At 37.3% G+C, this 12,862-nt stretch overlaps 3 protein-coding genes across 3 annotated transcripts; 2 read left to right on the plus strand and 1 right to left on the minus strand.

Annotated features, from left to right (window-relative positions):
• The first annotated feature begins 2,637 nt into the window (after nucleotides 1-2,637).
• LOC109146585 (peroxidase 47-like) lies at nucleotides 2,638-4,458 on the plus strand. Its single transcript, XM_019294263.1, has 3 exons — nucleotides 2,638-3,041; nucleotides 3,211-3,399; nucleotides 3,748-4,458. Exons 1-3 carry the CDS (start codon nucleotides 2,820-2,822, stop codon nucleotides 4,309-4,311), a joined length of 975 nt encoding a protein of 324 aa, XP_019149808.1. The 5' UTR covers nucleotides 2,638-2,819; the 3' UTR covers nucleotides 4,312-4,458.
• Nucleotides 4,459-5,100: 642 nt separating this feature from the next.
• LOC109193804 (probable calcium-binding protein CML20) lies at nucleotides 5,101-7,432 on the minus strand. Its single transcript, XM_019344620.1, has 8 exons — nucleotides 7,305-7,432; nucleotides 7,184-7,207; nucleotides 6,345-6,453; nucleotides 6,219-6,255; nucleotides 6,086-6,113; nucleotides 5,638-5,790; nucleotides 5,457-5,559; nucleotides 5,101-5,339 (listed from the first exon to the last, which is right to left on the minus strand). The coding sequence occupies exons 1-8, from the start codon at nucleotides 7,305-7,307 to the stop codon at nucleotides 5,275-5,277; spliced, it is 522 nt and encodes a 173-aa protein (XP_019200165.1). The 5' UTR covers nucleotides 7,308-7,432; the 3' UTR covers nucleotides 5,101-5,274.
• A 750-nt stretch (nucleotides 7,433-8,182) lies between these two features.
• On the plus strand, nucleotides 8,183-11,827 carry LOC109194103 (vesicle transport protein SFT2B). The gene is made up of 6 exons (XM_019344989.1): nucleotides 8,183-8,691; nucleotides 9,526-9,579; nucleotides 10,420-10,493; nucleotides 10,775-10,892; nucleotides 10,999-11,057; nucleotides 11,486-11,827. The coding sequence occupies exons 1-6, from the start codon at nucleotides 8,548-8,550 to the stop codon at nucleotides 11,562-11,564; spliced, it is 528 nt and encodes a 175-aa protein (XP_019200534.1). The 5' UTR covers nucleotides 8,183-8,547; the 3' UTR covers nucleotides 11,565-11,827.
• The last annotated feature ends 1,035 nt before the right edge of the window (nucleotides 11,828-12,862 follow it).

The following is a 12,862-nucleotide window of genomic DNA, read 5'->3' on the forward strand; positions in this document are numbered from 1 at the left end:
TAGCCCAGTAAAGGCGAATATCTAGGCGATAATCACGGAGGAGATTATAACTGACATACCTGAGCCGGATTAGACGGATGACGCGAATCTCTGTCAGAGATTAGTTCCATCAGATCCGCCCGGGAAGAGCAAGATTTGCACGCCAACGCAGAGAATATTGGATTTGCCCAAGATACGGGGAATCTTGCAGGTGTCAGACTGAAAAGAGTCTGATGATGTGACCGACTCCTTGACCAGTCGTCAGGATGGATACGCAAAGAAACACGACAAAACATAAGGCAAGGCGAAAGTAGCATTTATTATTATTATTATTATAAAAAAGGAGGGTACAAGTAGCAAGGAGCTTATTACAATAAGGAATATGAAAATGCTCCTAAAAAAGATTCCTCCGAACTATGGCCGACTCTGGTACATACGATCACTCGCCGGGCGAGGAAGAGTCGCCCCCAAAGAATCCCCCCGGTGGTCCAGGTGGGGATGGACAGAACGAGTCCCAGAAAGCTGGCATGAGTGGTGGCGCAATTGGCTCCTCATCATCCGGATACGCCTCCAGGTAGCGGGCGTAATCTTCATCATTCATTAGGCCCGTAACTGGCCCATCCAGGTCGTCCAGCGGGATTGAAAAGGTCATTCTGAAAGTAAGTTGCTCTGGAACCGCCACCTCAACGAAGGACCCGTCTTGAGAAGTCACTCGGGCAGTTGTGGGAGTCGGCGGAGGGCGTGAAGATGGAGCGACCTCACGTCGAGGAGGAGTCGGCGGCTGAGAAGCTGAAGGAGTAGCGCCGGCAGGAGATCTCTGAGAAGCCGGGCGAGGAGTCTTCTTTTTGTGTTCCCTTTCAGGCCGAGTCCGCTTGGAAGGCAGCGGACGCCAAGGGGACCCAAAGTCAATTCGTTTTTCTTTCAGAGGAGAACGACCCATGATGGACTTGTGAAAGAAAGAAAGAAGGGAGGAGGCCATTTATAGGTGCCAAGTCTAGACAGAAGAATCCAAACGGCCCCGTGAGATCCGGAGAGAATGGCTGATGATCCGGACGTTACAAAAGGTTATTCAAGGCGTGGATACGGTGATTGAAGGAGATGGACAGTTGCTACTTTTCCAAACCCAGGCTAGCGTACCGGGTATGAAAAAGTGAGGGACTAGTTGATGGGGTAAGGACCCCGGCCCAAGAGATAGGGGCCCAAAGGAAATGGGTCGAGACAGGAGAAGTGGGCCAGCGTCCGAGGAGCCCGAAGAGCAATTGGGCCGAGTCCTGGAGTCGGCCCAGGCCCAGGCACGGGCCTGGTTCAGAACTGCTAAAGAGGAGCCCAGTGGGAGCTTAGGCTGAGACGAGGAGTCGACCAAGGCCCAAGCCCAGGGAAAGACTCGGTTCAAGGAGCCGTTGAGAGCATTGAAGAGGCTCGTTTAAAAGGGAGCCGTTAGGGCATTGAAAGCAGGACTCGGTCAGGCTGTTACAAGCCTGGAAGAGCCGTTGGTCGACCAAGTAATGGCGTCCAACGGCTCCATATCTTGATTAGTCTTGAAGTCAGCCATTAAGGGCCTTCAAGTCGGTAGAGGAGGAGCCGCTATTTAAAGGCTCCTCCACTCTTGTAAAAGGACAGACGATTGAATACCCGGAGAGGGGAGAATACCAAAGAGATTCCGAGCGCTAGCATTATTTCCAATATAGGCATACATTTTTATTGAAAGGTGTATCCTCCAGCCGAAGGTTGTGTTGGACCTCCTTGGGCCTGAAAACCCAAAAACCATCACCGAGTAAATTAAAAGGATAAATTTCTAATTACGCACTCCTATTCCACTCGCATTCTTGTAAGTTACAGCTACTCAACTATCTCCAGCTAGCTACTACGTAACAATTTCAAAATGAAAACCTCTTCAAGAAAGTGATTGTGTCTATAAATTCAAATATAACTCAACAAGGAAATCCATTAAACATTAAACTCTAATCGCCTTTCTAATTCCACGGCCAAGAGCTTGCAATCATTACGTATATATACAAACTCAGAGAAATAGTGGTGGAAATTTGATTTGACTTAACTAAAATATTCGATGTTTGATTTGACTTAAACTTGGAAGGTAGGTAGTCGGCTCCATGCATTATTTGAAGACTGGATAAGCTGAGCAGTGGTCCAATAAATGCGTGCGGACGGAATTTCACGCGTATGTACCACCCACAATACTTATAATAATTTGTATTTTAAAAAAAAATTCTCAATCACTACTCGGTTTTGTGATCATGATAGACAAAAGATTGACAAAAATTACAAAAAGATAAACCAATTTGTCCATAATTGACTATCTAGTTCAATTAAAAAGGGTCAATAAATTATTCAGGTTGAAAATTGAAATTGTAATCTTGTGATTATCATTTTTATTTTTTATTTTCTATTCTAAACCATTATTGTATCCTTGTTTTAGTAAGCAAAAAGCTATCCCAAAACGAGTATCCTCCACTTCGTGAAAGAGACAAGTGGCAATTTGGATGGATGACCACAAAACCAAATCCTTCTTTTTCGTGAATGGAAACCAGCTATATATACATTTGCTGTACTTCTGTTGGGCATGTTCGATCAAATCAATTATTGTATTTTAATGTTAATTATTTAATTAACAATGTTGCTTATCTCGTACACTATTACCTAACCTTTTCATGTTTGTTTGATCAGATCTCTCCATCTATAAATTCAAACCAGCTTTTGTACTCAGCTGATAAACACCACCATTCTTGTAGTCTTCTACTCTGATCTTAATCACTCCATTATCATCTTCCATTCTCGATCTCAAGATTGATTTTGTTGTTTGAGATTGCAGAGATATATAGATGGCTAAGTATGATATCTTCACAGTGATGTTTGTGATGAATGTAGTACTGAATGGATGGATGCATGGAGCTATTGTGGATGGTCTGAGGATGGATTACTATATCTTGGCATGCCCCATAGCTGATTTGATCATTAAGAACACTGTAAACAGGCACTTGCAGAAAGATCCTACTCTTGCTGCTTCTCTCGTTAGGATGCACTTCCACGACTGCTTCATCCAGGTTCTCTCTCTCTCTATATATATACATATATATAAACCTTGCATGCATGCATGGAATAATGGAATAATACTGGGAAGGGCCAATCCCATATAATACTCCTAATATGAGTAGCTAATGGTTTTTTTTAGTTTAAGTCAATCAGTTATGCGTAACCTAAGCTGCTTTATAGGGATGCGATGCATCAGTATTGATTGATTCAACCAAGGACAACACAGCAGAAAAGGACTCCCCGGCCAATTTGAGCTTAAGAGGATACGAAGTTATAGACGACGCCAAGGATGAGCTCGAGAGGCAATGCCCCGGAGTTGTTTCTTGTGCTGATATTGTCGCCATGGGTGCCAGAGATGCTGTTTTCTTTGTAAGTCTTACCCTGTTTGCTAAATGGCTGTTAGCTGATCCATATTAGTTGATTGGGTTAGAGGGCATGATTAGTTGATAACATTAGCTGATTGTAAAAAAATGTTTTGGTAAATTAGCTATTAAGTGATAGTTGTTTGGTATAATTTATTTTCTTAAAAAGTTAATTGATAATTAAAACGGATTAACCAAACATATATATTGAATTTTTAACCATGTCAAACAGTTAATAGTGGTCAAATAAGTCAAAATTGACTATTAAGCTAATTATTTTATTAAACAGTGGCATAGTGTCGGTGTTCAGTTATCTTTTTTGAATATTCTTTTATCTATTCCATGCATATATTAGGCTGGGGGCCCATATTATGAGATACCCAAAGGCAGAAAAGATGGAAGAAGATCAAGAATAGAAGACACCATTAATCTACCATTCCCCACCCTCAACAGTTCTGAGCTAATTGCCACGTTTGGGCGGCGCGGATTTACCGCTCAAGAAATGGTAGTCTTGTCGGGCGCACACACCCTGGGAGTCGCGAGGTGCGCGTCGTTCAAGCACAGGCTGAGCAACTTCGACAACACGCATGACGTGGACCCCACCATCGACAACCAGTTCGCGAAAACCCTGTCGACAACATGCGGCGCCGGCGGCGACGCGGCGGAGCAACCCTTCGATTCAACGAGGAACGCATTCGACAACGATTATTTCAACGCGCTGCAACGAAGGAGTGGCGTGCTTTTCTCCGATCAGACACTGTACGCCAGCCCTGCGACACGTGGCCTGGTCAACAACTATGCCATGAACCAGGCCATGTTCTTCCTCCATTTCCAGCAAGCTATGGTGAAGATGGGCAGGCTCGACGTCAAAGAAGGGTCGCAAGGAGAAGTCCGACAGAATTGTCGTGTGGTCAACTGATCTCTCCATTATTTTGTTTTTTTCCGAAAAGATTTATTATGTGGTCTCTCGTTTTGTAAAAATGACATTTATCCCCTCCATGTGGACCATGTATGATGTATGTGTGAAATAAATAAATATAATAAACAATAAATAAAAATAGCGTTACCTATATTATATGGTCTAATGGTACCCGGGTTAGACTTCTCTGTGTTTCAGTAGGTTGAGAAAGTATATGAACAGATATAACAATGTAATAATAAACCTTTACCGACTAGAGTCACAAAGTATAATTTACTTAATATACATCATTGAATAGTAATTGCGAATTTCCTTCATCAACCAAAAAAGTAATGGGAGTGTTCGATAAATAGTTGTTAGCTGATTGGATTGGTAATTTAGTGGGTTTGACTAGTTAATAACATTAGTTGATTGTAAAAAGATATTTGGTAAATTAGCTGTTAGTTAATAACTGATTACATATAAAATGACTTTCTCAAAAAGTTGTTTTGAGTAGCTTTTTGAATTTTAGTGTTTTGAAACAATAAGTTGTTATACAAAGTTAATTAATTAAACATGCATATTGGTTGTTTAACTAAATCAAACAGTTAATAATTGTCAAATAAGTCAAAATTGACCGATAGACTAACTATTTTATCAAACAGGGCAATGACTTCTACCGTTGGTGAACAACCAAAACCATATCTCATAAAAATTAAACAACCAATAATATTCATGTTGACAATTAAAGGACTAAAAGCTTTATTTCATGTAACTATGGGGCGGGGTGGGTGGGGTGGGGTGGTTGAATTGCTATTAAGATATGTAATGCTTAAGAAACCAAAGTGCACATGATTTAGTATATTACAAAACCAGTATTTGCAGTTTTGCACACACAGACTTCACAACCAGTTTTCAGAACTAGTTTACATAGATCTAAGAACGAAATTACATTTTTGGGCTTAGGAACAAAAACTACAAGCTCTAACGCCCAAAGGCAGTCCTCCTCATCATTCTCATGAATTCCTCTGAGCTAACTTCTCCATCACCTACAACATTTCACAAGGCTTCAAAATTTAATTCATTGTCCATTTTGTATGAAGAACACAACACTTGCAAAAAGTTTCAAGTAAAAGATTGAAATCAAGAAACAATAATAAACTTACGATCTTGATCAGCTCCCTCAATCATCAGTTGAATCTCTTCATCAGTAAAATGCTCGCCCAATTCCTTGGAAATACGCTTAATGTCTCCAGCGGAGATTTTCCCCTGCATATAAAGAATTTTAGACTAGGAAAATAGGGCATCACACGTTGCGGGACTAAAGATGGCTAGATAGATAAATACATTTTTATCTTGATCAATGATCTGGAATGCTTTTGTGAGTTCTTCTTTAGTGCTCCTCTCCCCAAATTTATTAGTCATCATATGCACAAACTCATCGAAATCAATTGCTCCACTGCCATCCTTGTCAACTTCCGCAATCATTCGGTTGATTTCCTGGAATTACAAATTCAAGTAGATCTTAGCCATGTTATCACCGACAAAGGAACCACACGTTTGAACATATAAACATAAATGTGTAATCCAACTATCAGCTTAGGCTTTTAGTTGAGATGGAGCACATGTTTCAATTGTGACATCAATTTAATTGGGGACTGGGGAGAGCATGAAATGTTCACAAGATGAACAAACAAAACTAACCGGTGAATCTAAAAACAAAACCATAAAAGAATCATGTAGTAGTACCACAAAACCAACTATTTCAAGTAGATTCATTGGAATTTATAGTTACCTCTTCAGTTGCTTCAAAACCCAGAGCCCTGTAATAAAACTCCGTTAAGTTATATATACTCAAAGAATATCCCTTTGATACTAATTAGTCTTTCGTCATCAACAATGGAAAATTTGTGAAAAGCTATACAAACCTCATGGCAACATTCAACTCTTTGGCATCTATGGTGCCTAAAGAAGACGACATAAAGAACATATATAGTTAGCATAATTTCAGGAGATAATTGGTATATATAAAGTTATCAAAGAGGTTATAATACCAGAGTTGTCAGTATCAAAGAGCTCAAAGCATTCCCTTATCTCTTGCCTTTTTTGTTGTGTTAGACCATGGTGGCGTCCTCTGGGCTTCTCTCTCCTAGAATGGCTTGTCTGCATCGTGTTGTTAGTCCAAGAAGTTGGTGACAGAAAACAGAATTACAAATAGAGGGCATATGATAATGAACAAAGGGAAGTATAATACGAACAATTCCCTCAAGGCTCAATGCTAAATAGTGAGTTTTTGACAAGTTCTTTATATTTGGATGCAATTAACTACCGCCATTCTTGATTACAAATCACAACTAACTTGTAGAGATTCACTTTAAAGCCAAGATCTCAAACCGTACTATACATGTCCTAAACACATACTCAGAGGAGGAAAGGTTAGACTACTAAATGGAAATTTCATCACAAACAAATAGGAAAGAAGAACGTTACTAAAGAAATGCTATGCATTCATGGTAATTTTCTGGAAAACTAGTCAAAACCATGGATTCAAGCTCTTATAGACTGAAAATCTGCATTCACTATTGCCCACTAAGCCAAATCTCATATAGCTTTAGCTGACTGCCTAACCACAAAGAAACCGCATATACTGAAAGGCAACTTTAGTTAATTCTCAAGTATGCAGAAAACACAGTTCAAACAAGACATCTACGTATGTATTTCTTAAAATCAAAGGGCATAGCATCTGATGTGAAAAGCCTTGACTTGAATCCACCATATTTGACACTAGCTAAGTTAAATTCTCAAAGATCTAATTGTGCCCCATCCAAAGAGTAAGTGAATAAAAACAAACAAAATTATGAAGATAAGCATAGAGAAAAGGAATAAACTTTACCGTCGTTCGTTCTTCCAGAAAAGTCTGCAGTCAAGCAAATTCAAAAGAAAAGCTTAAGATCAGTAATCACAGATTAATTCAATACAGGATAATTGAAGAGGCAGCCAGACGGAAAATTTACCATGGCGATCTAAGCGAGAGGAGGAGGGATGCGGAAAATGCTTGATTTTGGGAGGTTTTGACAATTGTCTTTGTGTATCTTCAGAAACAGGCACTGTCGGAACAGTGAAATAGTTTTTTTTTTTTTTTTTTTTTTTTTTTTTTTTTTTTTTTTTTTGGAGTTCTATTACACCATTATTTGTACTATTAAATTCTAATCAAATTTTATTATTTGATACAGCAGTCATGATTGAAAATTGCTGCCTATTTTATATTATTTTTTAAAAATTTATTTAAAATTTATTAAGACTTGATAATTATAAATTATTTAATACTTTAATAGTTAATATTAAAATATAAAATATAAACATTAAAAATATGAAGGACAACTATGTGGTCTAATAGTATCTAAAATGGACTTATATTTGGAAGGTTGTAAGTTCAAGCCTCAGAAAAAACATTAAAAACATTCATAATTTAAACAATTTAGAGCTATTCACTCAAAATGGCATCGCACTTAGCGTCTAGTCATCGATTAATCAACATTAAAAACATTCATAATTTAAACAATTTAGAGCTATTCACTCAAAATGGTATCGTTTTGAGTGAAATGCCGCCTAAACCACCAATTATGGTGGTGATACATTAGGCGGCCGGCGTGGTGATACATTAGGCGGCCGGCAGCACCTAGCGTCTAGTCATCGATTAATCATCTTTCTTGTCTAAAATAAGGTCTTATTTTACTAAAACATTTGTGCTACATGGGACTGTTGAAATTGGTCTAATGAACCTTAGACATGTATTTTTGGCTTTCTCAAATCTTGATAATTATATGAATATTTTGGTTAAGGGTCTGAACAGAGATAGACGGACATCACACAAATTTTTGTCAAATTAATTAATGTAACAAATGAAGCCTCCGGATTCATGAAGGACGGACCGGTTCAATTTAGGATCGCGTAAGGCCATAAAAGTATAAAAGAGCGAACGGCCTAAAGAGAGCCGGTAGATCCCAACTGACGAAGAGCAGTATAGACGTATAGTCCTGAATTGAGTGCGTTGATCCGTCCCCATCTTCATCTTCCGTTGATTTTCGACCTAGCGCAGAGGTGAATGTCTGTACGCACACATCTGTAGCTAGAGAGAGAGAGAGTGTGTGTGTGTGTATGTATCTGTGGAAGGAGCGAGACAGAGAGTGCAGCGCAGAGTACTGTTGAAGTGCTACGAAGCGGAGCCGATACGGTAGGATAGAGAGGTAGAGAGAAATGGAGAAGATGAACCAGGCGCTGGAGAAGATGAAGATGCTGGTGGGAATGGATGTGGAAGACGATGAAGCTGATCAGCAGCAGGATTCGTCTTTTGCTTTCGTCGACGACTTCAATCGCAACTGCACTCTCTCCACCAAGCAGGTTACAAGCTCTTAATATCATTCCATCACTATTTCTTTTGAACTTACTAGCGTTTCCGGTTTTTGTAATTATGGTGTAGAAAGGTGGAATCAATCCTAACTAATTAATTGAAAGGGTTTTGATTCGTCTTGAAATGCTGAATCTCGAGCTATTTAGTTTGAATGATGAATTTATATTGTATTAGTAAAACGAATTATTCTCTAGATCAATTAGAATTATACATTGGAACTGTGGCTTATTTTTCTGCATAATTGAAATTAAGCATGAAAATTACTGTTTAAGCATCATCATTATTATTGTTAGTATTGGTACTATCATTATTTCTGCCATTTTTAATTTTATTTCTACTTACAGAACAAAAAAGATGTTATATATATACTGACCAGCAAGCATAGTGTAATTGCATTTCTTATATGAAAATTAATCTACTCTGGCTTGGATTTGCATTTAAGTATGATGTGAAACTAATTCAGTTCATATGTTATTGGATGCTGTTCTTTTGAAAGAACACACTATTAGATGACATTCAAAACAAAAGTACTATGTAGTTTTTTAAGTATCACCATATGAGTTATAACTTATATTAGATTGGAGAGGTGATATAAATCTATGATGTAAAAGGCAGTGGGGAAATGAATAATTTAAGTCAGGAGTTGAATAATAAAAGAAATAATAGGCCTAGATAGAGTAAGATTCAACTGATGGTTGTACTGCTGGTCTACTAAAGTTATACTCCGTATTATGATGGCATTAAAAGTATTTGTTTCTTTATGTGAATGTCTTATAAGCTCAAACTTGGTCTTTATTTCATTTTAATTTATCTTCTTTTACCAGAGGCTTTATGGATTTGCCATTTGCTTCGCTACTGGTGTTGCTTGTACACTTTTGGTGAGTTTCTATGTTTAATATTCTTAGTTTCTTATTTCATTCAATGCCAATATTAGTTCTGCTTCTTACTTTTATACGCAAGTAAACAATAGATGCATGAGCTTGGATCAAATTTTCTATTTTGAAAATATATCTTAGTTATAGTGGCATTTTCTAGTTTAACAAAACCTCACTACTATTGAAACAATATATTTCTTAGCTTTATGGATCATTAGCTTGGTTAGTGTCCATTTTTATAGTTTGTGTTGACATAATTATGTTACACTTTTTACTGGATGATGAAGCAGTCAAAATGAGGACTAAGATTATTTTTGCAAGTAGTAGTAATCTATGCTGTTGTGTACATATGAATCTTTGTATGTGTAACAAGGAAAAGGAAAATGAAAAGGAAAAAAATAATGATAGTACAAAACAAAATAATTATGTTGGCTTTCTGGGCTTGTGAGCCTGTCTCTTTGAGCTTGCAAGCTGATCTGATTCATTTACACCTGTATATTGCTTAGATAAGTTTATTTCTCAATTTATTTACTGAACAATGAAGCAGTCAAAATGAGGACTAAGATTATTTTTGCAAATAGAAGTAGTAATCTATGCTGTTGTGTACATATGAATCTTTGTATGTGTAACAAGGAAAAGGAAAAAAATAAGGATAGTACAAAACAAAATAATTATGTTGGCTCTCTGGGCTTGTGAGCCTGCCTCTTTGAGCTTGCAAGCTGGTCTGATTCATTTACACCCATAATTTTGCTTAGATAAGTTCATTTCTCAATTTATTTTTTGTACTATTTACTGATGAGCCAAGGATCTAACACATTGTTTTTTTATTTTTCTATGTGATAGTCCATGTTGGTGTTTTTTAATCCAGTCAAATTTGGAATAACATTCTCCTTTGGCAATCTGCTTGCACTTGGAAGGTTTGAGTATCAAATTTTTATGATGCGTGGTTTTTATTTTGCCTGGAAAAAAAGATCTATACCATCCTACAAGACATAACAGAAAGACTTTTACTATTTTTCATTTGTAAATTAATTCATTAGAATAGATGGTTAAATGTCACAGTTTTGACACTATCATATCTATAGTTTCAACAGAGATTTTCTTTGACAAAAGCTTTAAAAATCATTTCTCTATGCACTAAATACTGTTTTGTGGTAGATATTAAGTCACCTGTTAAATTAGATTCTTTTTATGGCAGCACAGCGTTCCTTATAGGACCTAAACGACAAGTGACAATGATGCTGGACCCTGTTCGTATCTATGCAACTGCTATATATCTTGCAAGCATCATCATTGCTTTGTTTTGTGCTCTATATGTGAGTTTCTGGGTCCCTTTCTCTGTTTCTTTGTCATTCCCTGATATAGACAATGCCTTTTCTTACTGCTTTTTGAACCTGTTCTTGCCTGATCTTTTTGTATCAGGTGCGGAACAAGCTACTTACACTTTTGGCAATTTTATTGGAGTTTGGTGCTCTTATTTGGTATGTCAGTAAGCTCTCATGTCTCTTTATTTCTTCAGACTGATTAACCTGCACTCTCTAATAGTTTGAGTTGGGAAGACAGAGTGCAGCAGGATTTTCTAGTTTGTGACCACTCTAAAACCAAAAAATATACTGCATTCCACATCTCACTAAGTATGGTGAAATCCAAAGTGAATCTTCATTGCTTTTGAAGTCCCCACATCTGTTGATCATTGGAATGCTAATTGCCTTAAGTCAATGTTAGCACAATTGCCAACAAAGTTGGTCAAGTCTCACATAGCTACATCAGCTAGGTTCATAGGATATTTAGTAATGATTACTGAAAGTCTTGCTCATTTGTTATATACTAAACTAGATTTCTTTGATAGATTTTGCCACACATTGCTGTTTTTAGCTGAGAATCTTGTTTGCTTCTGTAATTTCAACAGGTATAGCTTGAGTTACATCCCATTTGCAAGGTCCATGGTCTCAAAAGTTATGGTTGCTTGCTTTGATACCGAATTCTAAGTGGCATACTCATGAGAGGGGTTCAGATTTGCAATTTCTGTATAGTAGCATGAATCTCATACATGACAAAACCTGGTGTTCTGATCCAGAGATCGGGTTAGGTGAGTGCACCACCTGTGTGTAACTAACTAGTTACAATCATTTTGACTGGACCAACTGCTGGTGCCTATCAACGCTTTTTCTTTCTGCTACGTTGTGCTAGGGATTTGTTTACCCTTGTTAACAAGTGTTATTATCTCTTCATATGGTCGATGCGTTTGGTACAAGATTGTATTACATACAGTGTTGCAAAAAACGTTAGGCGCTCCCTAGGCGGCAAGGGGCGCCTAGGTGTCAATTTTTTTTTTTTTTTAATTAAAAATAAAATTAAAAATTAAAAATTTTTAAAATTTAGTAATAAAATATAAGGTTTCCATAGTTATTTCTCAAAGATTATTTAGGAAAGTGGTTGTAAAATTGTTCAAAAGATTGTTTAAATGATTTAAATACATAAAAAACTAAAATTAAGAGCTAAAGAAGTATTTTTTTGAGAAATTAGTGGACCAAACCGCCTTCGGCGTTTGCGGTGGATAGATCTCGAAAAAATACGTGATTTGAAAAAAAAAATTGTCCAAAACGGACAACCGAGTCAAAAGTTATGTCTTCCCGAACTTTTCGCAATTTAAAACTCAAAAAAAAAAAAAAAAAAAAAAATTAAATTGCCGGTTTAGCCGGCTAGGCGGCCGCCTAGCCGGTCGGCCGCGGAAGAGGCCGATTCCGGCCTTCTTCGCGGCGGCGGTCGGGCGCCTAGGCGCGATTTTTTGCAATCATGGTTACATAATAACGAATCAATCCAGAGTAATCACTCTCTTTATGTTGAGACGGAAGAAGTCAAGTCAATTCAGACCAAAGAATACCAATACGTTAGAATATTATGTGTATATGTACCTATATATATATATATATATATATATATATATATATATATATATATATATATATATATGTTGAGATGGAACTTGGAAGAAGTCAAGTCAATTCAAACCAACTTATAAATACAAACATGCACTGTGCTCTACTTAACTTTTGACATGCATTGCTAAGTAATCTTAAAGTGTACCGTCAAGCATTTCTAAATGCATTAGAGTTGACAATTAATGAAATTGCTTAGCGATGCATGTCAAAAGTTAAAAATCAATGACTACATTTCTAAATGTACTAAGCACTACCTAATTGTCGTGCATTTAAAAAATACTTTATGGTGCATTGTTACTAACTAGACAGTGCATCCGCACATTCTTACGGAAAGGCTTGTCCGC

This window comes from Ipomoea nil, unplaced genomic scaffold (genome assembly GCF_001879475.1).
Source record: "Ipomoea nil cultivar Tokyo-kokei standard unplaced genomic scaffold, Asagao_1.1 scaffold1932, whole genome shotgun sequence".
NCBI lineage: Eukaryota > Viridiplantae > Streptophyta > Magnoliopsida > Solanales > Convolvulaceae > Ipomoea > Ipomoea nil.

Coding starts and splice junctions, on each gene's coding strand:
- LOC109146585 (XM_019294263.1), top strand. CDS start 2,820: ATGGCTAAGTATGATATCTTCACAGTGATGTTTGTGATGAATGTAGTA. Junction 3,042..3,210: donor TCCACGACTGCTTCATCCAG/GTTCTCTCTCTC, acceptor GCTGCTTTATAG/GGATGCGATGCATCAGTATT. Junction 3,400..3,747: donor CCAGAGATGCTGTTTTCTTT/GTAAGTCTTACC, acceptor TGCATATATTAG/GCTGGGGGCCCATATTATGA.
- LOC109193804 (XM_019344620.1), bottom strand. Junction 6,114..6,218: donor GAGTTGAATGTTGCCATGAG/GTTTGTATAGCT, acceptor GTTTTATTACAG/GGCTCTGGGTTTTGAAGCAA. Junction 5,340..5,456: donor TGAGGGAGCTGATCAAGATC/GTAAGTTTATTA, acceptor GAAATGTTGTAG/GTGATGGAGAAGTTAGCTCA.
- LOC109194103 (XM_019344989.1), top strand. CDS start 8,548: ATGGAGAAGATGAACCAGGCGCTGGAGAAGATGAAGATGCTGGTGGGA. Junction 8,692..9,525: donor GCACTCTCTCCACCAAGCAG/GTTACAAGCTCT, acceptor TTCTTTTACCAG/AGGCTTTATGGATTTGCCAT. Junction 11,058..11,485: donor GAGTTTGGTGCTCTTATTTG/GTATGTCAGTAA, acceptor TAATTTCAACAG/GTATAGCTTGAGTTACATCC.